General features: G+C 33.8%; 1 protein-coding gene across 12 annotated transcripts in view; it reads right to left on the minus strand.

Annotated features, from left to right (window-relative positions):
• LOC115217030 (echinoderm microtubule-associated protein-like 2) overlaps positions 1 to 13,449 on the minus strand; it is a 236,370-nt gene that overhangs the window by 124,389 nt on the left and 98,532 nt on the right. For all 12 annotated transcript variants that reach the window (XM_036507662.1, XM_036507659.1, XM_036507658.1 and 9 more), the window contains 2 exons: positions 9,930 to 10,082; positions 3,436 to 3,670 (listed from right to left, as the gene is read on the minus strand). In XM_036507662.1, coding sequence (XP_036363555.1) covers positions 3,436 to 3,670; positions 9,930 to 10,082 — 388 coding nt within the window. The remainder of the gene's footprint in view (positions 1 to 3,435; positions 3,671 to 9,929; positions 10,083 to 13,449) is intronic.

The following is a 13,449-nucleotide window of genomic DNA, read 5'->3' on the forward strand; positions in this document are numbered from 1 at the left end:
TATATTATATTATATTATTTCCAGCTTATAAAACAGATATTTTAGCAGTTACATATCTGTGTATTCAAACTTTCAAAATAGAGTAACTTCCCTTCCACAAGATTACACAAGCTTGCTGCAGATTTTTTTCCCCTTGGAGAAGTAGCTGTAATCATTTAATCAGATTATGTGCTTTATTATATCTATCCATAGGGTTACCAAATGTTCTAGTTTTCACTGAGACTGTTAGTTTATCAATGTTGTCCCATATTCTGGGCTGTTTGAAATACTCTTTCGTTTTGCTGAGCCTATGCACACAAATGCATGCACACATGAAGAACATCGATTTTGGGATAAAGTAATAATGAAATAAATATAAAGTATTGACTGCTTGAAGTGGATGGAACCTGTGGAAGAGAGAGACCCAGGGGGATAAGGGATGAAATAATGAGGGCCAATCTCAAGACATTTAGCATAACAGAGGAGATGACAGACCAAGATGTCTAGCAATATGAGTTTGAGAAAGTGCAGTGTATTGAAGGGGTCTGTCTTGCAGGTCTCACGTAAAAACATCCAGTACACTATTAGGTGGTTGGCATTAGGACGGGCATCTAACTGTAGAAACCATGCCAGAGCAGACAGTAGAACTTGGTGCAGTCCTCTGACTTGCCAGCTCCTGTCAAATCCTCCAACCCATGCCAGTATGGAAAACAAACATTAACTAATAATGATGATGAATATTCCTTGTTCCATCCTGATAATTTAATTTGCATATTTCATTGCTGTCATTTTTTTCTTTCTTTGGCTATGTTGTTATTGATTGTATAAATTTATTCTGGTGTTGGTGTGTCCAAGATTTTTATACCAATGAATAAATATATTGGGGTAGCTCATACCTCATATACCACTTGACTTTGCCAATGATCCATGGGAAAACAATTTGATCTATTTTTACAATTCCAGAAGATATGAACATTTACAAAGAACTCAAGGAGTATTACTCGTTTCTAAAATATGTTATGTGGACTAGGTAAAATGCAATCAGGATTTTGCAGAGTTCTCTGAGGTACATAGAAATAGGTTAGATATCTATGACTATTTGATATCCCAAAAACACAAGACAACTGTTATTGCTAGTTTCTTATGATTAGATATTTGTTTTACAAAAGTCAACAAATTGGGACAGTTAGCGATTGCTGAAGAAGCCTCATATTTCTAATGATCTCAGTTTCAAGATGGGCAACTGTTCATCAAAATTGGTCTTAAAAAATTTTGAGTCAAAGTTTCATGTAACATGGACAAAATGTGAAGCTGATGTTTTAAATGAAAATGCACCAGTGGCTAAATCTGAGTTTGCTAAAGACCTAGTAGGAACAAATTTTGTGACACTTTCCCAGGATACTTCAAATCAAAAAGGTTTTTAAATGATACTTTACATAATTTCATATTACATTCTTGGTCAAAGTTACAAGTTACAGGTAAGACAGCTGAGATCTTCACTAATGCTTCAGTCATAGTTATTGATAATTATACTGGGGCGATGGGAAAAGATGGATTTTGTGGAGACAAATTTTGGCAGTATAAAACATTAAAGCATTACATATTTTACCAATTAAAAACTAAACTTGGAAGAAACTTTGTTGGCATAACAGTCTCCAAACAGCTGTTGATATCAAAGCATTTATTGTGAACATTTTTCAAACAGTTTATGTCACACAGCTGAAAGAATTTTGTGACATTGCCAGAGTGGGATACAAGAAGCTATGAGAGCATAATAATACCAGATTTCTTTTTTGTCAACACTTTTGATGGTTGAAAGAATTCTTTACATTTTTGCTGATTTGAAGCTGAACACTACCAAGACTGATGAAACAATTCTTTGAAAATAATTTTGGGAAAATGTATTTATGATTTGTTCATGAACAAACTGATTATGGAGACAAAGAATGACAATACTAATACAGCAGAAGTCAAACTTGGAAGGCAGCGAGCTGGCAGAAACATTAGCACACCAGGCGAAATGCTTATCGGTATTTCGTCTGCCGTTACGTTCTGAGTTCAAATTCTGCTGAGGTCGACTTTGCCTTTCATCCTTTCAGGGTCGATGAATTAAGTACCAGTTACACATTGGGGGTCGATGTAATCGACTTAATCCGTTTGTCTGTCCTTATTCTCCCCCTCTATGTTTACCCCCTTGTGGGCAATAAAGAAATAAGTCAAACTTGGAATACGAAACCTTATTACAAATATAGAACAAAAAAAACTACAAATTTGTAACTGAAGATGCAAAGGCCTTGCTGAGAAACCTCAAAGAAAATGGTGAAATCAGTGAAAAAGTGGAGAATTTCAAAAGATCTCTCTCATACTTAGTGCTGTAAAAAGTTAACTTTAAATAGAGAGAAAATTAGGCAGAACATGACCAAGTGTTGAACAGTTTGCAATGAAGTCCAACCAATGCATTTGAAAATAATCTGCAAATATTGATCAATTATTTGATGAGGTTATAAAGAGATTTTTGGTTCCTAAAAAGTTTGGACACCACAAAACTAAGTGAAAAAAAAATGAAAAAATATTTTGGCTCATTACAATGAAAGACATTATAGCGTTTTCTGTAATAAATAATGGGATCTGAAAAGGGAAAAATTATGTAATGTATAGTTAAGAATCTGCTGATGACTAAAATGTACATTCCACATAGCTGTCCTGAATTTTTGGACAAAATAAAAAAATTGCAATCAATTTGTTAAAAACGTAGTTCCATATGAAAAATATAAAAGTATTGGTGATTGGATAAACATTGACAAAAATGTGTTTTAATTTATTTTTAAATGCTGCTGTGCTACTTGACACTATTTTACTTGTGTTATCAAGAGAAGAATAGCTGCTTTGTACAATTTCTGACTCTGTTCCCCATCTCTTATTCCAACTCTCAAAGTGATAAAAGCAAATCAGATATTTTAGTTTTTCATATGTATCACTTCAGCACTTGTTAGGAACTGCCTTCATATAAGAAAACATGCAATTATGTAAACATATTTGTTATATTAACAATTACGAAAGGAGGGTTAATATATGTATAATATTAAGCTTCCTCTCATATTTATTTTATAATAATATATCTTCCCAGACTTGAAGCAGGTAAGAAGAGAAGGCTCACTCTCCCATAATACCTGACCTATATGCTGAAGCCCTCAAGGCCTTGCATGATATTCCCATTGGTCCACATTTCAACTCCCACTGGTCCAAGCTTCAACTCTGAAAATTATGGGACTATTGAAGTTGAAATCAGAAATTACCATTAATAAAAAAAAATTTAATTAAAAAATTCAAACCAAGTGTTGTCAATAAATACAAAATCAGTTTCATTTTAGTAATCTGTAAAATAAACGAAGAGCAAAGCAGGAAAATATCATAATATTTATGAATAATAATAATGATAATAATAAATTAACTTACCTAAACGGTTTAACATTTCCATCATTAAGTTCTGTGGTTGTTGATAGTGACGACCATTTCTTAAGATTGGCATTGTTAGCTTTATGTGACGGAGATGTCCTAGCTGGAGGAGTTGTACTTCGGTGGGGAGCGCTATGAATACTTTCCACTGGACTTAAGTGCACTGCTTTTTTTTCCCCTCGCCGAGACGCAGACTTAAATGCAGGCTTGGAAGGCAGAATGTTATTTTGTAACACTAAAAAATAAGAAAATATTCTTAAAATTCAAGAAACAATAGCTAATGTGTTTTAAAATATGCATTAAAAACAGGAGGGGTACTGGTTTCCTCTGGATATTTATTCTAACTAGAGAAAATAATGAAGGTTATATCATCATCCTAGTTTACCATCCGTTTTCCATGCTGGCACTGTCCAGCCTCCAATTGTCTATTCTAGCATCTGAGGCTGGACAGCTCCTGTCAAACCATCCAACCCATGCCAGCATAGAAAACCGACATTAAATGATCATTCTCATTTTTACCCAGTGAAGTATGAATTGATTGTATCTGAAATTGAAACCAAGCCAGTGACTCAATTTGTTGAGAGAGTACCTTCTACACTATAAAGTTTGTCCCACACCAATTTTTATTTTTTACACAAATACACTAATATATCAAACTTACCATGTAAATTAGAAATTACTTTTATTCCTCTAACATAATAAAAATTATTTATAAAACTGCTGAATGAGTAATTAGATCTTCTTGCACTCTTTAACCACAAATCACTTCAGAACACTTCTAAGTCTTAGCTTTATAAAAAAAAAAAACCCAGCATAAATGTTGACTATAATATTCCATATTCATTTAGAATACATTTTTTTTTTTTACCTCAGAGCACCTTCTTCCATCCCAACTCTAACAAGGAGTAAAAGTATTATATATAATTTAGCAACTTCAATACGCATGCCTTACGAGTGATTATGAGACAAAGAACAGAAATTATGATAAAGGTGGTATTGCATAAGGTCAGTGTTTATAGACAATGGCTAGAGTTGATGGATTTGGCATTATCATATTACTGTTGTGATTCTAGAGAGATGAACAACAAAGTCATTCCAGTTAATATTTGGACTCAGAATTAGAGGGATGAGATTAAATCTTGTAAAGCATTAAGATCAGTTTTCAATTATTTCCACAAACTTGCCACATTAAAGCTGACAGTAAAATTATTTTTATTCCTTACAATTTGAACAATGTGCTCTATGTTGTCTGAAATTTAGTATGTGCAGTAATGGTGTTTAATTTATTGCTGTTATATAGTGTTTTGAGATGATGTACAGTTATTACCCTTTCCATCACTTCGACTTCATTGGTAATTTTATGAATTTCAAACCACAATTTGTGGACAATAGCCTCACTAGTTTCTAACAGGCCAATATGAGACAATGCACTGGTTTCTAGTCCCCACCTCCCACTTCATGCCACTTGTTCCCATCTTTCAGCATGTTTACTATCACTGTTATGGAAGTCCAAAGATTCTCTAGTTGTAGGTATATAAGATTTGAAGTACAATTAAAAATATGCAATGGTATATAAGTTACTTGTTGGTTATCTACAATACAAATATTATATTTAAGTCTATATTTGGGTCCAAGAACTCTGTGCTATATAAATCCTTGTTGATAGGATTTAATGAACAGGTACAAAGTGCCTGAGAGAAACCAAGATTCATTCATTGACTCTAAAAAAATTGGCATCATTTGTCTTAAGGTGACCAACAACCTGAACACAGGAAGACAATAGCATTCCTGAGCACAATCTTCATTAATATGTTTGCATGTTAAGTAATCAAATACATCTTACATAGTTACTGCTGTTTATTAATATATATGTAATTCTAGGGCACTGTACCAGTTTACAGCAAATTTTTAAGTATCTGCTATTTAAGGTTTAGGAAATATTACTTCAGATCTATTTCAAAAATTTTTTTTCAAATGAAAACAGTTGGAGAGTTTTTTTGGTAGAACTGCAAGATTATTAACATTTTCATCATTAAGCTCATGGTCATTGATAGTTATGACCATATAAGATTCAGCTATTATAGTTTGATAACTGCAGGAGACATATTTAGCAAATACAGGAGACTGTACTTAGCATTAGTTAACCTAGAGAAAACATTTGCCAGGGTGCCTTGATTTCTTGTCTGGTGGTTGCTGCAAAAGCAAGGACTAGATGAATGGTTAGTGAGAGCTGTTCAAGGCATGTACAGAAATGCTGTTAGCAAAGTGAATGTTAATAAGTACAGCAACGAATTTAGTGTGCAGGTAGGAGTTCATCAGGGTTCAATTGTCAAAGCCTCCTTATACTTTTCCAGGATATAACAGAGAAATTTAAGCCTGGTTGCCCATGGCAACTCCTCTATGCTAATGACTTTTGTCCTTATAGCTTAAATTGCAGAAGAATTAAGTTTCCAAATGTAAAATCAAAACCTGGAATCAAAAAGGGTCTTAAAGTTAACTTAGCAAAGATCCAAATTCCAATTAACAGGAAAACAGAGAGGACACTAATTCCCTCAAGTAAATGGCCCTGTTCCATATATAGATAAGGTGTAGGTAGGAATTTCATACAGTGTGTTCAGTGTAGAGTATGGACACATAAGATATGCAATGGAATTATAGGAGGGTTAACAGAGAATGTAGAATATGTTTGGGGCAGATGTGCAGGGACAATAAAGAAGAGCACATAGGAAATGGATCTAAAATGCTCAAGCAACTCTCTAAAAGTACTAGATAGTGTTTGTTTTCAAAGTAATTTAATTAGCAGTGGAGGAGGTTGCTCTGAAAATATGCTATCTAAAATATGAAGTCATTGTAGAAAGTTCAGAGCACTTCTACCTCCTGCTGATAGCAAAAGGCCACTTTTTCAGAACAATGGTTGATTGTATGATGCCTGTGTACAAACAGCAGTGCTATATGGTTGTGAAACTTAGGCTGTACATGTAGAGGAAAGAAATGAAGCTAACATGCTCTAACAGATGTACAATGTCAGAGTGCATGTATGACAAACTACAAATGTGTTGAGAGAAAAATTGGGCGTAAGATGTATCAGATATGGTGTGCAGAAGAGAAGACTGTGCTGGTATGGTCATGTGATGTGGATGGATGAGGACAATAATATAAAGTGTTAATCTCTAAATGTGGAAGGTACCTGTGGAAGACCTAGATTTAGGAAGATGTGGGATGAAGTGATGAAAACTGGCCTCAAGATGTTGTTCCTCTCAGAGGAGATGATGGGGAACCAAGATGAATGGCAATATACTATGCTCCAAAAGATTCATCCATCTCAGTCGAATTGAGGCTCTACAAAGCCTTCCCCCCTCAGCTCATCTAACACCCACTTTCCATCAGTCTTCTATGTTACCCTCTTTCCTTTCTTCATCTCCCTCTGCTGAACTAATATCCTCTGTGTCCAACTCATTCCCTATCTCTAATCATTTGTCACACTACATTATTTACATTTGAAGGATATTTGTGCTCATCTTGTTTGTTGTTAACACAACGTTTTGGCTAATATACCCTCCAGCCTTCAAGTGTCTTGGGGAAATTTCGAACCTAGGTTCTCATTCCTAAGGTATTTTTCAATATTATTATTATTACTACTATTATTATTATTCAGGTCATTGCCTGGAATCGAACTAGGAATCTTGGGGTTAGTAGCCCACGCTCTTAACCACTATGTCATATGCCCGTGGGCCATTATGGTGTGAATTTTAGGGCTTATAAATCTAACATTCTCCTATCCTACCTTAATACCAGTTCCCATATGCTGTTCATATCCACACTCAGTCTGCTTAGGAGGTTGTTGTATCCTAGCATATGTGATAAGCTATACCCAATTTATCAATATCTCCCCATGTTACAGATTTGCGATGTTCCTCTACCCTTATTTTGAAGGGGCGACATGTTTCGCCTTTGTATAACCTACCACAGTTGCATGGGATGGAGTACATGCAGTTCTTGGTCATATTCTCTTCTATTGGTGGTTTTACTCGAAGGAGATATTTGCAAAGTGGTGTATTACTTTTGAATACTGTCCTAATGTCATATGGGCTGCATATCTTTTGTATTTTTTCAGAGTCCTTTCACATAGGGTAGACAGACTGTTGGCATTAGGAAAGGCATCCAACTGCAGAAACCATGCTGAAGCAAATGCTGAATTTGATGCGGCCCTCTGATTCATCTTTTGTGAAGCCATCCAACCCATGCCAGCATGGAAAAGAGGACATTAAATGATAATGATACAAAGTGTGAAATAGTTCTTGGGGTAAGACTAGAAGAAGCCAGTCAAGTAAAAAGAGGCCAAAAAGTAAATGTGATTCTATATCAGATTTCAAATAGGTATTGCCATTTTCAGTGATAGAGCAAGCATAAGTTTTGAAGTTTTATACACTATCTGGTTGTTCAAATCTCACCAGTGCAATGAAATCTATACGAATCATGTCAATTCCAAACAAACTATACACCATTCCCCAATACATTTATGGCCAGGTGCCAATATAAGAAACTGTTATAAAAGTAACACAATATGTGTTAGAAGCTGACAGATCAAATTGTTTAAGGAAACAAAATTACAACTTAATATTTGGGTTTTTATAAGCAGGAGAACTCACTGATTGCATACTACATACAAACAATACAACATAATAATATAAAAATAAATTACAATATTCACTGGAGCAGAATTTTATAAAGATAGACACAGATACAAAAAAGGAAAAGAAACAAAGACGAGGTAATTTTAGAGCAATACTCAAAAAGATAATGTACACAGCAAGCAATAATTTGAATTTGTTCAAAGATTAAGGTGAGAAGGTTGCTTTTATTGTTCTCTTTGATCTACAGTTAAAATGAGAAGCAGTAAATATTTTACTTATAACATCAAATTCAGGTAGGGTCTTTTTTTGTCTATCATTATTATTACAGCCACAATCTTTATCATCATCAGACAACGTCAGATTGTAAAGTAGGCCCTTTATAAAAACCAGAAGGAGCTAAATTATTACTTGCAAGACAAATCAATTCTTCCTTCTAGTACTGTATATGAGTCAATATTTAATTTCATTGCATGAGGTGTACTGGTTCCACCAGTCTATTTTGGACTGAAAGATTTATTTCTTTAAAGAACAGCTCCTTTCTTAGTTACTAATTAAGTAAGAAAGTAAGAGTTGAAAGCATCCTAATAATCCTTTCTACTAAAGGCACAAGGCCTGAAATTTGGGAGAGGTGGGTTAGTCAATTACATCGACCCCAGTACATAACTGGTACTTATTTCATCAACCCTGAAAGGATGACAAGCAAAGTTGACCATGGCCAAATTTGAACTCAGGATGTCAAGACGGATGAAATGCCGCTAAGCATTTTGCCTGGCATGCTGACAATTCTGCCAGCTCACCACCTTAAAGTATTCTAATAATGTCAGGTTTGAATCTCAGACAAGGTTTAAAATGTTACTCCAATGAGATCATGCATTTTACTTGAGTGAAAGTATAGCTTTATTGCCTTCCAAGTAACTCCATGAAATCTCTCATATTGACCATTGTCAATAAGGTAATAAATGTATAATCACTCAATTGCATAGAAAAGAGAAAAACTCACAAACTTCAAAGAGATTAACTCAATCAGAATGTGCCAGAGACAGATTTCCAAAAATAGCAAAAAGTGAGGACATGTGATTTGTCAAAGTGACTCTGGTAATATCTTTGCAGGTGTAATATGTGAAAATTCATATATGACAGTTTACATGTATTTGTTTAGAGTAACAAAAATTTTTAATCCTATGAAGTCAATGGATGTCATGTAAAAGAACAAATGGCTTTAATCAGCTTAAAAATAAAAGAAAGATTTCAGTTTGCAACAAGTTCAGCAAGTTCCAGATTTTATAAACATTTTCCAATGTGAAGGAGTGATTGTTTTCATAAATTTGTGAGACGACAAAGATCTTGTTGAAGCTTAGTGATAGAAAAATAGATAAGTTTTGAAGGCCTGGTCAGTATAAAATTTCAGCCATAAACCATTAGTTCATACCACAACATAGGTATTTTGTCATTCTACATTTTCCCAAAATTTTTATTATCAATCCTGAATGATACTGCTTTGTTGAGATTAGTCAAGACTAAAACTAATTGAACAAAAGGGTTTAACTTAATATAACAAACCGAATTTTAAAATGATGGCTCACTGAGTTAGTGCTGATGGCCTGTCAACAAATTATACTAAAAATTTTAATCCTGCCAAAATGAAGTTGAAATCAGAACAAGTGAAATATTGGAATAAGTGATTAGAAAGTGGAGACTGGTGAAATAAGAAACAATGTTCCCTTAGTTTAATATCTGTGTCTTAATTCTTCTTGTAAACTATAGAACTTCATTGGAACATATTTCTATTACAATTTGTTAATACATCTGTGAATAATTTTTAGATAATAGATTCAAATACAAACCCATAAATTGGCTTACCTTTACCAGATTCCTGGACCTGGTTTAGTTTGCGAATCACATCAGCAAGGGCACTTTTAAGGCAAACTATTTCATCCCCTTGCAGTTGTACTTTCTTTTCTAAAATTGCAACTCGTTCACTTAAGGTTTCTTGATCTTGATCAAGTAATCCATCTGAAATAGTTAAAAAGAGAATTGCAAAACAAAGGTGTAAAAAGTTTAGATAATTTGAAATATCTTAAATAATATACATACAAGGACACTCAATGTTTGTGCCTGTTTATAAATTAAATTTTGTATAAGAAACCAAAACACTTAAACATAAGTATCACAAAAGCAGAGTGAAAGAATGCCAGGTACAAACATAACTTGAGAAACTTATGAGAACAATTTCCATTCCAGTTGTAGGTGTAATAAACAGTCCCTTTGGATATATTGTTGTCATGGCAGAATTGATGTTTCCCAACATTAAAGATTTTTTCTTTTTGAACTGACAAATATTTTCTAATAATTATATATTTTTGTACATCTTGGAAGAGAAATACAAAGTTGTAGGCAAGTGTTCCAACATCTCTCTCTGCAATGTAAACTATGATGTTTGTTTAATATTTTTACTTAAATAATGTTTAAAAATACTTTGGTGCATACCAGCCCCACAAAAACTTAAAGCAGTCACTCAGCCCTTTTTATCATTTTTCTTCTTTTTTAATTGGCACATGTTTTAAGTCCTGAATCTTAAAAGAGGTAACACCTAATAAAGTCAGCCATGTGAGATGTTCTTTGAATGTCTACGTCAATACCTCTTCAGGCTGAGATTAGGAATGCTTAACAACTTCTGTGAACATTGTAGCAACTTTATCACATGAAGCATGGTATCACTGGTGTGCATGTGAATGTGTTCTGTTTGGCATGTTAAAAGATCTTCTGAACCCAAATTACAGACAGACTTGATAAATTCAAATGGATCTAAAGCAGCAAAATTCCTGCATGTTGGATTAGATATTAAAAGGAATTGTGGCACTTGCTTTATGTCCTGAGATTCAGGACTTAAAATGTGCCAATTTTTTAAAAGATGAGGTATGAGATTCAGTGCTATGTGGAACAGGTTGAGCAACTTCTTTAAATTTTGTGGGGATTGTATGCAGCAAAATATTTTTAAGCATCATTTGTTTAAGTTAAAACAAACATCCTGAAAAGCTCCTATACAAAAGTTAATTTACTTCAGTTTACATAACAGAAATGTTTAGACATTCGTTTGTCTAAAACATTCTTTCTGTTCCATGATGGACAAATGTATATAATTATTAGAAAATCTTTGATATATATTAACTAAAATGACTGCAGTGTGGATGACATGATTTACCCATTCAGAAACACACAATGACCATTAAACTTCACTTAATTATTGTTTGGAATATGGTGTCAAAACTTTAATCACTCAAAACTGTGACCATACTGCAATCATTTTAGTTTCAACACAGTCTCAGATCAAAAGTACTTGCCATGTAAGTATATCTCTGTAATATTACTAACGGTTTCAAAAAAAGGATAAACAAATCTTTTAATCTATAGAAAATTAAGACTAATGTTTTAAAATGTCATATTAGGTCAAACTAATACTTTTCATATAATCACATAATCTCTAATAAGCAAAAGAGAATATATTATTTAATCAATGAAATATGGATTAGAAGCCTCAGATTAACAACAGCATCAACAATTCGCACATCTGACTTGAACTACATTCCTATTACCAAATAATTTCACAAGATTACACATGAGAGTCTTTGAAAAGAAAAGGTTTGCCTTTGAAAATCCCACATGTGTGTAGATAGGTTTGTGTAGTTTTGGAAACATCTCGTGTGTAGTTTCAAGAAATTACTACTCGATTTGAAATTTTGGATTTAAGATTTTGCTATGTTTTATCATATTAATGAATTTGTGTATTCTATTTCGCTAGCATTTTCCTTGTTTCTGCTGAGATCCTTGCATCTGACTCCTGCAGGTTAACTGTTCTTACATCTTACATGCAGCTTTTCATTTTCAGAATCAATGAACCATAATTATCAGTTTCTTTAACCCTTTCGTTACTGTATTTATTTTGAGATGCTCTGTGTTTCTTTCAATTACTTTAAATATAACAAAGAATTTAGTAAAATAACTTAGTTATCCTTCAACTAGTGTTAGGAAAATAAATTGTGATTAAGGTTTGGTGGAAGATTTTAATTCAAAACTTATGAAAGCAAGACATTTGTACCCAGAGCCGGTTTCAGCCGGGTTGATAACGAAAGGGTTAAGCTGACTCCAGGTTTCCTTCCTAACCATATCACACTGAAGACCTTGATGCATTGGTTCTTCATCAAGATCGGCAGTGCCTTTTTCTCTCAAATTTTGTCATTGACAATCATCCTCCATAGCAAGTGGTGGCCATAACCAGTATTGAATGGCACCACAACAGGCATTACACATCATTTGTTAAGCAGGATTTAATCAATCACATTTCAGTGGTGACTATTTAAGGTCTTCCAGGTTCATTAAATCCAAACTTTTGCTGAATAGCTGTTCCCAATGCAAAGTTTTTTTTTGCCTTTGCCATGGTCTCCTGTAAGTTCTCTCCCAATCCAAATTTTCTAACATGTTTCCCACCCTGCTGCTCTTTTCTAACCTTTTAAAACCAATGTGATGCTCAATCATCCACTATCACAAATTTTGGAAGAAATACCACTCATTCTGGTCAGTGAAACAGACAATGCTTTAAAGCTGATAAAGAGAGATAAAGTTCCAAGAGATGGTCTAACAACAAAAAATGACAGAGTGAAGAAGAGCAGCTGTGGAAAATCCTCATTCTACATTACAACTGATATTTGAAAGAGGGGAAAATAATGATGTGGAAGAAGTCAAATACCATCTCGCTTTATAAGAAGGGTGGTAAGGAAGGTTTGAGAAACTATTTTCCCCATATACCTCTTATCTCAATTTTTACAAGCAATTTACAAAGGTCATAGTCACCAGACTAAGGAAACATCTCCATGACAAGAAAATGAGAAAGCAAGCATGTCTGTGGAACAACTACAGTACAATAACCACGCACTCATTTAAATACAGCTTCCATAATAAGCACAAAGTGTGTCACTGTGTCACATTCACCACCCTTTTTAATATCTAATCCTACATACTGGAATTCCATGGCTGCTTCAGATTTATTTGAATTTATGAAGCCTGTCTATAATTTGGGTCCAAAAGATTTTTTTTAACATACAAAGCATTCACATAAACAATGATACCATGCAGTTTTTTTTTTCCAGCATCCTATGTAGATATTGCCTGATCATATTTAATGAGGCTACTACTCCTAATTTCATTAATTCCATTAATTGTCAGATTCCAGGATCTTCAAGCATCATTTATGCTATATACATAGTTTAAAACATAACTTGGGAGTACAAATGTCACATGTAGAGGATCTAAGAAATCTCTGTAAAAAATACAGTCTTAATATCCAATGATTTGCATATCAGACCACGTGGTGCCTTAGTTCCTA

Source organism: Octopus sinensis, linkage group LG11 (genome assembly GCF_006345805.1).
Source record: "Octopus sinensis linkage group LG11, ASM634580v1, whole genome shotgun sequence".
Classification (NCBI taxonomy): domain Eukaryota; kingdom Metazoa; phylum Mollusca; class Cephalopoda; order Octopoda; family Octopodidae; genus Octopus; species Octopus sinensis.